Source organism: Podarcis melisellensis (assembly GCF_964234715.1).
Source record: "Podarcis melisellensis genome assembly, chromosome: 3".
NCBI classification, from domain to species: domain Eukaryota; kingdom Metazoa; phylum Chordata; class Lepidosauria; order Squamata; family Lacertidae; genus Podarcis; species Podarcis melisellensis.
This window is the reverse complement of record NC_138530.1, coordinates 4,541,069-4,554,409: the sequence shown is the minus strand read 5'-3', so window position 1 is coordinate 4,554,409 and position 13,341 is coordinate 4,541,069. Positions and strand designations below refer to the sequence as shown.

Sequence of the window (13,341 nt, the reverse complement as noted above, 5' to 3'; positions counted from 1 at the left end):
CTGCAATCCCTACACAGATCTGGCTGACACAGGCCACAAAACCACAGCTCGCCCCTATACACGAAGCCAAGCCAGAGCACAACTAAGTGCAGTACAGCCATCTTCTCAGAAAAACTCTTCACAAAGTTCAAGAGGTCAAGACACAAAGACTTTAGCAACTAATCCACACCTAATGACCCACCTAAGTGGTACTCAGGATATCACTCAAGAAATCACTCAAGATATCCCTCAAGTAATTAAGGAACAAAAGAAGAAAAGGCACACTAGCCTGGGAACTTCCTCTCTGCCCAGAACATTGGAGGCTATACACCACACCCCCTCAACAGTATTTATAGGAACTCAAACACTGAGATCCTGCTCTGTTCCAGTAACAAGAAGCCGAAAGCACCAGCCTGAAGATGACGAGTGAGACCTCGTCGAAACGTCGCCTAGACACCCCAACTTTTACACGGGAAGACACCCGAGGACACCAAAACCTGCATATATATATATATATATATAGCTAGTTGCGACTTATCTGTGTAGGTTTACATTTTTGTGAGCCACCTGGAGTCCTGGTTCTGGGGGGGAAAGCAGGATATAATCAAATATAACAACAACAACAACAGATATCCTGACTGGCAGCAGCTTTCCAGGGTTTCAGGCTGGGGCCTCTGGGGCTGCCTGGGATTGAACCTGGGATTTTTCAGGTGCATAGAATTATAGAATTGGAAGGGACCCCGTGGGTCATCTAGTCCAACCCCCTGCAATTCAGTGGAGGTCCTCTGCCACTGAGCTATGGATCTTCCTCCCATGTTGAGCAAATGCACCCCCACACTTTTGCTGTCTTTTAAACCGCCCATCAACCTTGAACCTTTTGCAGGAGCACACGTTGATTGGGTCAGATAACTCCCAAGACATCCAGCTTTGTGGCATGGGCATTCTGCCTGAACACTGTATAATTGACATCACTTTGGACGGTCAGGTTATGCTGACACCCCAGAAGAATACTAGGTAAGATGAGTGTTTATTTGTTTGTCTCTCTCTCTCTCTCCTTCCATTACAAGAAAAACTGCTCCTTTCCCTTATAGTGTATTCCGGAGCTTCATATAGAGTCCTTAAGTGGGTTCCCCATCGGTAGGAGAAAATAATAGAGGCCAACCAGAGACTATTGAGAAGCAAAGCGGCTAGTAATCCTGGTCTTTATTAAACTGTTGCAACAGGGTCCTCACTCACCACATGCAGGAAGGAGGAGGAACCCAGAACAATGGTGCACAAAATAGACTTTTGAAATTGCCCACCCTGTATCTCAAAACCAACCCCCCCCCCAAAAAAACCCACACATCATACATACATCACAGAAGGAGGCGGTCTACAGCGGAAATCCTGCCCTCCAGGATACCTGATAATGGTCACTGATTGCATTACCTGGGCAGCCTGGCCATTCTTTTGTGATGGTTAATACTCTAGTTCCTGAGTCCAGGTCACAGGCTCACCCTGTTCATACACAAATACGCCCTTAAGACAGGTTACAGGTAGGCAGCCGTGTTGGTCTGCCGTAGTCGAAACAAAAAAATAAAATTCATTCCGGTAGCACCTTAGAGACCAACTAAGTTTGTTATTGGTATGCGCTTTCGTGTGCATGCACACTTCTTCAGGTACCTTAAGACAGGATTTGCAAGCAAAAAGACAATGGGAAGGCTTTCCCCATTTGCCTCCCTTACTGCAGAGGAATATTTGAGGTCATTTGGAGAGTCAAAATGGCACCAGGATTGCTCTCCTGTACGATTCCTGACACGTGGTTCATATATTTAGATATGTGTGCATTTATGAATATTTATATTTGAGACCTTAAAATCCTTATAACCCACCCACCCTTCCTTCCTTCCTTCCTTCCTTCCTTCCTTCCTTCCTTCCTTCCTTCCTTCCTTCCATCCATCTTTCTCTCTTCCCCTCCCTCCTTCTCTTTCTTTCCTGAAAGAAAGCCTTGTGGCTTTTCCTGCAGAGTGGTTCATAAAACATGGAAAGAATTCTGAAATTCCACTTTGGGAAATTAGGGAAAACTGCCCAGCTCCCCCTGCAACCCCCCTTCTCTCCTTTCTCAACATCCCACTTCATTCTAAACAGAACAAATCAATGCAGAGAATTTAAATGGAGACGTGGTGCCAAAACTGTGGGCTTTCTCGGCTTGGAATTTTTTATGCATTCAGTAAAAATCGAGAGAGAGAGAGGGAGGGAGAGACAGACTTTCTGTGAGGCTACCTGCCACTCCCTGCAGTGACTTAGAGCTTCCGGGGCCATCGTGGCTGTGAGTCCTGGAAGACCTGCTCCCTCCTTTGCAGGCCTTTTCCCACCTGGCCTGGGTGGGCCCGGACTGACTCCAGCTACAAAAGCTCTTGGGCCATAGGGAGCAAGGCACCCACAGCGGGAGCCCAGACTGGCTGCCTTTCTGTCCGTTCCCAGCCAGGAGGGACAGAAAAGGACCACCTTGGAGAACTTGGAAACAGAATTCGGCCCGGTTTCCGGGAACAGAGAGCCGAGAGGACTCGGGAGAGACAGAGTAAGGGCTTTGCGGCAACTGAGAGAGTGGGGTTCTGCCTTTTCCCACAGCGAGGAGATCGAAGCTTTCAGGAGAGGGTGCTTCCATTCACAAGGATTTTGACTGCAGGGCGAGAGAAAAGGATTTTGAGGATCTGCAGGGCGAGGGAAATGGGAGATGCTCCGTTATTTTCCTTAGCTGTGCATGATCTTGGCGGCTGCTCCCAGAAAACTTCTTAACTCCCTCCCTAGAGAAGCGAGACTGTTTTCCTCCTTGTCCTTCAGCTGGAAGACAAAGGCTATTTTATCCCTGCAGGCTTTTGGGAAATTTGGGGGAAAGCTTTCAATAGTGCCATGCCATTTATATTATCTGTGTTTAATTTCTTTTTTTAACATCGTTCAAATTCTATTAGAGTTTTGCAAGTGAGAGCCAGTGTGGTGTAGTGGTTAAGAGTGGTGGACTCGTAATCTGGTCAACGGGGTTCGCTTCCCCGCTCCTCCACATGCAGCTGCTGGGTGACCTTGGGCCAGTCCCACTTCTCTGAAGTCTCTCAGCCCCACTCACCTCACAGAGTGTTTGTTGTGGGGAAGGAAGGGAAAGGAGAATGTTAGCCGCTTTGAGACTCCTTCGGGTAGTGATAAAGCGGGATATCACATCCAAACTCTTCTTCAATTACCTTTGATGTGCTTTTAGCTTTTTGCATTTTATCTGCCTTACGTAAGCCGCCTTGAGTCCAGGAAAAAGGCAGGTATAAAGATAAATAACAGTGGCCCTAACAGATCCAGTCCCCTTTGCTCATCATACCACAGCCTTCTAATAATTGGGGTGCAGGGGGGGCCTGACTCTGTTTCTCTTCCTCCTCCTCTTCCGCAGGACCTTCGTCAATGGCACGGCTGTGACGGGCCCCACACAGTTGCACCACGGAGACAGGATTCTGTGGGGAAACAATCATTTTTTCAGGTAGGCAGCTACTCTTTGTCCCTCCCTGGCTTTGTCTTGTGTGTTTTTGGAAAGCTCTCAGGGTCCCGGGGTGGAGCTGAACGGCGTTCGCCAGATAGAACTGCCGGATCTCACCAAACCTGGTGGCGAAGGCCCCTTTGCTGTGGGGGCTGCAGCCTCCGTTGTGAAATGCACATCTCCTGAACGGGTGTTGTCAGAGGTATTGATTTATTTCATGGCGGGTTCCTGATCCTTGCTTCAGTTTTTCTTTCTCCTCTTTGTTTTGTTTTCAAAGTAGGTTACTTTAGTGCTTGAATTACAGAGGCAGGCAGAAGAGGAGGCCCTCTTAGCTTTTTAGAAGTGCGTGTATTCGGGGCAGGGGAAATGATTTCTCTAAAACGGAGAGGGAGTCTTAAGATCGGGGTTTGTAGATTTCATGAAGCTGGGGTTTTGCTAAGCAGTTGGCCCCTTATCTCTCTCACCCTGACCTAGCCACTGTGATCCACGCGATGGTCACCTCCAGACTAGATTATTGTAACTCGCTCTACGTGGGGCTGCCCTTGAGACTGACCCAGGAACTCCAGCGGGTGCAGAATGCCGCAGCGAGACTCCTTACGGGGTCTTCGCTGCGAGATCACATTCACCCGGTGCTATACCAGCTGCACTGGCTCCCGGTGGAGTACAGGATCAGGTTTAAGGTGCCGGTTTTAACCTTTAAAGCCCTATACGGCCTAGGACCCTCGTACCTATGGGACCGCCTCTCCTGGTATGTCCCACAGAGAAATTTACGGTCTGCAAATAAAAACATCCTAAAGATCCCAGGCCACAGAGAGGTTAGGCTGGCCTCAACTAGAGCCAGGGCTTTCTCGGCTGCGGCTCCAATCTGGTGGAACGCTCTGTCACAAGAGACTAGGGCCCTGTGGGACCTGACATCTTTCCGCAGGGCCTGCAAGACAGAGTTGTTCTACCAGGCCTTTGGTCAGGGCGCAGCCTGACTCCCTCCTCTGGCAACCTGCACAGAATTTTGCTTAATCAGTTGCCATCAATTTGATTTTAATTAATTTTTATAATGAAATATTTTTAGAATGTGTGATTATTTGACTGTTTGATTATTTGATTGTTGTTAGCCGCCCTGAGCCCGGCTTCGGCTGGGGAGGGCAGGATATAAATAAAATTTATTATTATTATTATTATTATTATTATTATTATTATTATTATTATTATTATTTTGGCTAGCTTGCATGTTGATGTTAGCAAGCAATGCGTTTACCTTTCAAGGCACGTGGAATCAGTGCTATTTTTCTCGAAAAAGCGGAGCCGTGAACACCTCCCTCGTTCTCTTGGAATGGCAATGGCGCCCATGTGAGAGTTCTGCATATAGTTGATATAATTAAATGCAAAGTGGGCTGTACACCCTCCCTGGGGGGAATTACCGGCGGTGGGGAGCTCTAAGAGGAAAGTGGGTGGCAGGGGGGCACTGGAGGTGTAAATGGATATCAGACTTTGAAAAGCTGGTATCACTGGGTCAAGTTCATCAGTTTTGTTCAGTAAATTAAGGTAGGGTAAAGGGACCCCAGACCATTAGGTCCAGTCGTGGCCGACTCTGGGGTTGCGGCGCTTATCTCGCTTTATTGGCCGAGGGAGCCGGCGTACAGCTTCCGGGTCATGTGGCCAGCAGGACTAAGCCGTTCTGGCAAACCAGAGCAGCGCACGGAAATGCTGTTGATCTACTTGCACTTTGATGTGCTTTCAAATTGCTAGTGTGCTGGTCCCGGGGGGAAGGTTACCGTTGGCATAGTCAAAGTCCGGTCCTGGGTCACTAGCCTGGAAACAGTTCACAAGGAGCGAGGCGAGGTCCGAAACAGGAAGCCGGGCGGGGACAGGAACACTGGAGGGTCAGGTCTGGGTCCGGGCAGGAACAGGTACTCAACAACGACGTTGCTCCCGCAACCTGGGACCGAGCTGACTGGCCTTTATCTTCTCTGAGGCCAGGGGCGGTCCCGGCCCCCAGGAGACCCACCTCTCCTGGCCTTAAGGCGAGCACTCCTCCTGGGAGAAACCAGTTCCCTTCGCCTCTCTGCCCTGAGCCTCTGCAGTTCAGGAGAGGCCGAAGGGTTACTGGGCCCAGGGGGAGACTCACCTGTAGGCACTGAGTCCTCAACCACCTCTGGAGCCAGAGTGGATTCACCTGGTGACTGCTCCTGAGGATCCGGCACAGGTGCAGGCGCTTCAGAATCAAGGCCCTGCCCCAGTTCAGCCGGCCCTGGAGGCGGGGACTCCTGTGCAGGCTGGGATTCCTTCGGTTCAGCCTCTGAATCGGATTCCCAGTCCATCACAGCTAGGTTGGCAGGAGCAGGGACCGAGCAATGGGAGCTCAGCCCGTCACGGGGATTCGAACCGCCGACCTTCTGATCGGCAAGTCCTAGGCTCTGTGGTTTAACCCACAGCGCCACCTGCGTCCCGTTCAGTAAATTAAATAGTTTTAATTGGGACTTTGAATGAACATGCAATTAACTGTATCTGAAGAAGTGTGCGTGCACACGAAAGCTCATACCAAGAACTAACTTAGTTGGTCTTTAAGGTGCTACTGGAAGGAATTTTTTTGTTTTGACTATGGCAGACCAACACGGCTACCTATCTGTAAAAGCAATTAACTGTTACCGTTCTGACTTTTCTAGTGCCGCTCCTTAGTGGGTCATGCAAACAGCTGTTCTGAGTGATGCTTTTTATAGAGGGGGCACTGGGGTGAGTTTATGGAACCCGGGGGGCAGTGACCCAAAAAGGTTTGGGAACCCCTGATTTAATGGGTCCCAGCAGTCAAGAGGGAGGAAGATCCGCTCTTAATAGCTGCTCCTTCCCATCTCTACACCCTCCTTTTCGGTTTATTTTTATTATTGGTTTTTGTAGCCACCCCTGACCAAGTGGTCCCGGGGTGGATTGCAAAAACATAACGATGAGTAAACACGTGCAATTAAAGTACAGTCATACCTCGGGTTACAGAAACTTCAGGTTGCATTTTTTCAGGTTATGGACCGCCGAAACCCCGACGTACCGGAACGGGTTACTTCCAGGTTTCGGCACAGAAGCACCAAATCACAACCCATGCGCCGCTGTGGGTTGCAAATGCTGTGGGTTGCGAACATGCATCCCACACAGATCACGTTCGCAGCCTGAGCGTCCACTGTAATAAAAGCAAAACCATTCCATATCAGAATAACAAGACTGCATTGCACACCAGTGTACCTTGAGTTTTTCAGCACCTCGGTGGAGGCTGACATTTAAATTAGGCTGCAAGAAGGCTGTACAGTGGTACCTCGGGTTACATTCGCTTCAGCTTACAGACGCTTCAGGTTACAGACTTCGCTAACCCAGAAATAGTACCTCGGGTTAAGAACTTTGCTTCAGGATGAGAACAGAAATCGTGCTCTGGCGGCGCGGCGGCAGCAGGAGGCCCCATTAGCTAAAGTGGTGCTTCAGGTTAAGAACAGTTTCAGGTTAAGAACAGACCTCCGGAATGAATTAAGTACCGTATTTTTTGCTCTATAAGACTCACTTTTTCCCTTCTAAAAAGTAAGGGGAAATGTGTGTGTGTCTTATGGAGCGAATGCAGGCTGCGCAGCTATCCCTGAAGCCAGAACAGGAAGAGGGATTGCTGCTTTCACTGATCCCTCTTGCTGTTCTGGCTTCTGAGATTCAGAATGTTTTTTTTTTTCTTCTTTTCCTCCTCCAAAAACTAGGTGCGTCTTGTGGTCTGGTGCATCTTATAGAGCGAAAAATACGGTACTTAACCCGAGGTACCACTGTATACCTTTGCACTGCTATGTAACTGGGTGTCCTGGTTTAATTTAAAAGCATTGCAAAAAATCTTTAAAAACCAGGAGCCTGGCAAGTCCACACCTAGGCCTGTAGGATTCCCTTAACCTCTGGCATTGCAGATGAATCCCTGTGATTTTTTAATAACTCCCTTGGGTGCCTTTTAATTCCGGATAAAAGCTGGATGGGGAGCGGAGGGCGTGCCTGTGGTTTTCTGTTTGAAGGATATAATCCTTAGAGCTGTTTGGTTGGTTAGAGCTCACCAGAGGAATTTTGGCTTTAGAAAACTTGAGCGGCACACGCCCTCTTGCCAGGTAACAACGCAGCGCATTCCTCCCAGATGTTCGCCTGCACATGCCTTACTGCAGCCTTCCCCAACCTTGTGCCCTCCAGAGGTTTGGGAGCAACACCTCTGAGGCTGAGTGCGACTGATGGGAGTTGTACCGTATTTTTCGCTCCATAAGACGTAACTGACCATAAGAAGCACCTCATTTTCAAAGGGGAAATGCGAGGAAAAAATTATTCTTTAAAGGGAGCGCTGAGCAGAGCCTGTATGCATCCCAGGCTCTGCTCAGCGCTCCCTTTCACAAGCCGTGTGGAGCGTGTGTGCGGCGCTTGCAGGCTTCTTCCTCCTCGGGGAAAAGCCCCCAAGAGCCGTACACAGGCTCTCTGTCCCTTCCCCCACCTCGCGCAAGAGCCGTGCGCTAAGCCAGAAGCCAGGACAGCAATGGGAATTGCAGCACAGCAATCCTGCTTGCTGACCTGGCTTATGGGATAGCCGCGCGCAGCCTTTCCCGGACAGTGGGATGAAGGCTCCCCCAAGAGCCGCGCTCCCTTTAAAGAGCGCACGGAGCGTGTGTGTGGCTCTTGGGGGCTTTTCCCCGAGGAAAAAGCCCTTCTCCCTCCTTGGGGAAAAGCCCCCAAGAGCCGCACACATGCTCCGTGTGCTCTTTAAAGGGAGCGCTGAGCGGAGCCTCCCGCCTGCATTCGCTCCATAAGACGCACACACATTTCCCCTTACTTTTTAGGAGGGGAAAAGTGTGTCTTATAGAGCGAAAAATATGGTAGTTCAAATCGCCTAGACTGCAGTGGTGTCCAAACTTTTTTCAAAGAGGGCCAGATTTGATGAAATGAGGGCCGACCAAAGTTGTTAACCTTTTTTTTTTAGGATTGAAGTTGTTGAGGTTTTACAGTTTTTTACCCCAGGAAATAAACTGCCACAGGGGCTGGATTAAACTGACCGGCGGGCCAGATTGGTCCCCCGGAACGGACTTTGGACATGTCTGGCCTAGACGGCTCCACCTTAGAGTAAGCAGCCTTACTGAAATGAGCAAGAGTTGCCTAAGAGCGAATTGTACCCTGTGGGCTGAAACAAAACGAACAATAAAAGGTGTTGATCTCCCACTCTGTAACTTTATTTATACCCCGCCCGCTCCAGCCAAGACTGGGCTCAGGGCAGCTAACACCAGGTATAAAAACAATTGATTAAAATACAACTTAAAAACAAGATTAAAATACAACATTAAAATGCAGCCTCATTTCAGTGGAAACTCAATCAAAAACATTTTGGGGGATAAAAACATCAAATCTTCACCAAGGCCAACTATCCAGACTGGTCCTACATGGGCCAGAAAAAAGCCAGGGAAGTCCCCAAATGGGATTTCCATCACAGAAGGAAAGAGGGGAAGGGGATCAAGTTGATTCTAAGCCAAAGGCCAGGCGGAACAACTCTGTCTTATAGGCCCTGCGGAAAGAAATCAGATCCTGCAGGGTCCTGGTCTCATGAGACAGAGCGTGGGAGCCATTGTTGAAAAGGCCCTGGCTCTGGTTGAGGCTAATCTGACTTCCTTAGGGCTCGGGACCTCTAGGATGATGCTATTTATGGACCTTAAGGTCCTCCGTGGGGCATATCAGGAGATATATTAGAATTCTGTAATTTGATCAAAGGTCATAGAATTGTAGAGATGGAAGGTACCATTTAGTCCAACCCCCCCTGAAGTGCGGGGATCTTTTGCATCGACCAGAGTTTTAATGGGACCATTCCCTCCTTTCCAGGCTGAATTTGCCGAAAAAGAAAAAGAAGTCGGAAGCCGAGGACGATGACAAAGACAATTCAATGAAAGGAAGCAACAGTTCAGAGCAGCTAGATTTGGACGGGGACAGCTCCAGTGAGGTTTCCAGCGAGATTAACTTCAGCTACGAGTATGCGCAGATGGAGGTCACCATGAAAGCTCTGGGTGGCAACGGTAAGGAGCATAATTATTATTTATACCCCGCCCATCTGGCTGAGTTTCCCCAGCCACTCTGGGCGGCTTCCAATCGCGTGTTAAAAACAATACAGCATTAAATATTACAAACTGCCTTCAGGTGTCTTTTAAATATAAGATAGCTACTTATTTCCTTCACATCTGAAGGGAGGGTGTTCCACAGTGCAGGCGCCACCACCGAGAAGGCCCTCTGCCTGGTTCCCTGTAACCTCACTTCTCGCAATGAGGGAACCGCCAGAAGGACCTCAGAGCTGGACCTCAGTGTCTGGGCAGAACGATGGGGGTGGAGATGCTCCTTCAGGTATACTGGACCGAGGCCGCTTAGGGCTTTAAAGGTCAGCACCAACACTTTGAATTGTGCTCAGAAACATGGGTGCTCTTGCTCTGAATTCATAGGTGCATTGAGCAAGCAGCTGCAATGCTGAGCAGCATTGCCTGGGATTGCTCTCCGAAGCAATGCACCTCGGGCAAGGCTTGTAAGGAATGGTGCCTCTCCACGGTTCTCTCTCTTCTTTGGCAATCCCTCGTAGCTGAGCAAGATTGTCTTCCATGAACACGGTCTTAACAGTGAGTCTGTGAGTGACTGTGGAGACCAATTCTGGATCCACACGTCCTTCCACAGTGGGGACATCGGTTTCTGGGCGGGAGTTGATCACGGTGTGGAATTGCCAAGTGTGCCTTCTGTTCAGTTTCTGTTAATTGATTCTCATGGAAACTTACAGATTCTGGCTTTACACAATTAACTCAAGGCCGTGTCAATTTGCTCTTGGCAGAAAGCCAAGGTCTGCTTGACCTAGAAACTACTTACTGTACTCTGATTGGTTAACGACCAGCACTCAACTCTGTTATCTAGGAATGCTAGCACAGTTTGTGAGGAGGGTGTGTTAGGAGTTAGGAGTGCTGTGTAGAGAGAGAGAAAGAAAGGATTTATTTTGCTTTGTTTTGTATGCAGAAACTGCTGGTTTTATTTTTTCCTTTTAATAAATCCTGTAAATAGTTATTCTGAGTCTAGCTGATTGGTCATTCCACCTCAACTAGCTTCTTCGCTGTGCAGGAAAACTCTGCTACGTTTGGGCTAAAGCCATTTGAGCTATGCCTGACACTTCAAAGTTCCAAGACCTTCCTCCTAGCACGTTTCTCCCTTGCGTCCTGAGTTTGAGCGTCTTCAAAGCCCATGACACCTTTGGTAAAGACTGTTCTCCGACTGGAGCTCTCGCAAGTCAGTGTTTCCCAGTTGTCGGTGTTTATACTACATTTTTTAAAGATTTGCCTTGAGAGAGTCTTTGAACCTCTTTTGTTGACCAACAGCATAGGCTTTCCAGTTTTAAGTTGGGAATAGAATAGTTGCTTTGGAAGACAGTCATCAGGCATCCGCACAACATGACCAGTCCAACGAAGCTGATATTGAAAAATCATCGCTTCGACACGCGTGATCTTTGCTCCTTCCAGTACGCTAAGAAAAAAGCACACCAAGAACTCTGGCCAATATAAGTTTCAGTTGTGGGAATGTTCCCTACTCACAGATCAATAGTCAATTGTAACGAAAACTAATCCATTCAAAAGTGCATATTCTGACAAGGATTACAAACTCAGATAGAGATTACAAACTCAAACAGAGATTACGAATCATGAGGATATGTATAACACAATAATTCATTACAGGATAAGAGATACAGTAAGAGTTTCTGGGGAGGCGGGTGGCGCTGTGTGTTAAACCACAGAGCCTAGGACTTGCCGATCAGAAGGTTGGTGGTTTGGGGTGAGCTCCCGTTGCTCGGTCCCTGCTCCTGCCAACCTAGCAGTTCAAAAGCACCTCAAAGTGCAAGTAGATAAATAGGTACCGCTCCAGCGGGAAGGTAAACGGTGTTTCCGTGCACTGCTCTGGTTGGCCAGAAGCGGCTTAGTCATGCTAGCCACATGACCCGGAAGCTGTACGCCGGCTCCCTCGGCCAATAAAGCGAGATGAGCGCCGCAACCCCAGAGTCGGCCACGACTGGACCTAATGGTCAGGGTCCCTTTACTTTTTAAGAGTTTCTGAATGGAGATAAGTTCATGTAAGTCCATAGTCCGATTCGACGTGAAGGTCTTAGTTTCAATCATTGAGCAGAAGTCAATTATGAATCCACTACGCTGGCATTAGTTTGCCTGTCTTCCCAAGCGATGGGTAAAATTCAGAGACACCGTTGATGGAATGGTCCTCTGTGGATACCATGGAGCTTTGCGGAGCCTGTGGCCCGCGTCCGACTGAAACAAACTCTTCCGCCTTCCTAGACCCCATGCAGTCGATTTTGCAAAGCCTGGAGCAGCAGCATGAGGAAGAGAAACGGACTGCGCTGGAGCGCCAGAGGCTGATGTATGAGCACGAGCTGGAGCAGCTCCGGAGGCGCCTGTCCCCTGAGAAACAGCACTTCCGCACCATGGACAGGTTCTCCTGGCACTCTCCCAACGCTCAGCAGCGACTTCGGCAGTGGGCGGAAGAGAGGTGAGTGGAGGGAGTACAGCAGTTCAGTGGGAGGAGCACCTGCGTAGAAGTCGCAGCCTTTTTTTAAAAAAAATAATTCGAAGATCTTTATTGAAACTTAACATATATACATGTAATGGTTCTAGGGGTTGCTCGTGCGTAAATCTGCGCCACACCTGGCTGGGTTACCTGGGTGAACCCTTTCTGTCCGGACAGCCGTCTCAATCGCTGGCAGAATCCATCAGTGATGGTTTCTTGAACTTCTTCCAGCAAAGAAGCTCTTTGATGCCTAGGCTCCGCCTACTCTCCCTGCGCGGAAGCCTTCTGCGCAGGGAGGGTGTGGGCAGCGGAGGACCCGTGCTCTCCCTGCTGGTCTCCGGCAAGGAATCATGGAGCCACCTCGCTGATTCCCCCATCTGCCCCCCTTCTCCACTGGTGCTACGCTGATTTCCTTCCCCAGAAGATGGGCTGCTTCTCTCCCTCCCGGGACGCTCTCCAGAATCCCTCTGGAGCCCTCCCTCTCCCTCTGGCTCCGATGGCAGTTCCCTGACAATACATAATAACCAAATTTCCCAATGATTCCCTCACATAAAATATAATATCTAAATTACAACAGTTGCATAATTATAAAACCCATCACCCACTCTCTGCTTCCCTCCACAGCAATTCGACCTCTGTAGATTTCTTTCTACCTTTTCCCCCTTGCATTCTATAATAAATTATAGAACGTGCCCTCCTCTTAGCACGTTTCTCCCTTGTGTCTTGAGTTTGAGTGTCTTCAAAGCCCATGACACCTTTGGTCAAGGCTGTTCTCTAACTGGAGCACTTGCAGCCCAGTGTTTCCCAATTGTCGGTATTTATACTACATTTTAAAATATTTGCCTTGAGACAGTCTTTAAACCTCTTTTGTTGACCACCAGTATTACGCTTCCCATTTTTAAGTTCGGAATAGAGTAGTTGCTTTGGAAGACGATCATCAGGCATCCACATGACCAGTCCAACAAAGTTGATGTTGAAGATTCATTGCTTCGACACTGGTGATCTTTGCTTCTTCCAGTACACTGATAATGGTTTGCCTGTCTTCCCAAGTGATGTGTAAAAATTTTCGGAGACACCGTTGATGGAATCTTTCGAGGAGTTGGAGAGGGCGTTTATAAGTGGTCCATGTTTCACAAGCATATAGTAAGGTTGGCAGTCCACAACACTCAGAGCATGGCAGCCTATCACAGACTGTTGCTCTCAGCATGAGTGGGACTTATCCTTAGGAGAGCTGAGGACTGCAACCTTAGCCTTTTGCATTTTATAGGTGCATTGCGACCCCATTCAAGAACGATGACAAATCC

General features: G+C 48.7%; 1 protein-coding gene across 2 annotated transcripts in view; it reads left to right on the top strand.

Annotated features, from left to right (window-relative positions):
* Positions 1 to 13,341, top strand: part of KIF13B (kinesin family member 13B) — a 184,586-nt gene that overhangs the window by 101,434 nt on the left and 69,811 nt on the right. For both annotated transcript variants that reach the window (XM_081903636.1, XM_081903635.1), the window contains exons 14-17: positions 863 to 993; positions 3,392 to 3,478; positions 9,326 to 9,516; positions 11,809 to 12,019. In XM_081903636.1, the coding sequence (XP_081759762.1) occupies positions 863 to 993; positions 3,392 to 3,478; positions 9,326 to 9,516; positions 11,809 to 12,019 (620 nt within the window). The remainder of the gene's footprint in view (positions 1 to 862; positions 994 to 3,391; positions 3,479 to 9,325; positions 9,517 to 11,808; positions 12,020 to 13,341) is intronic.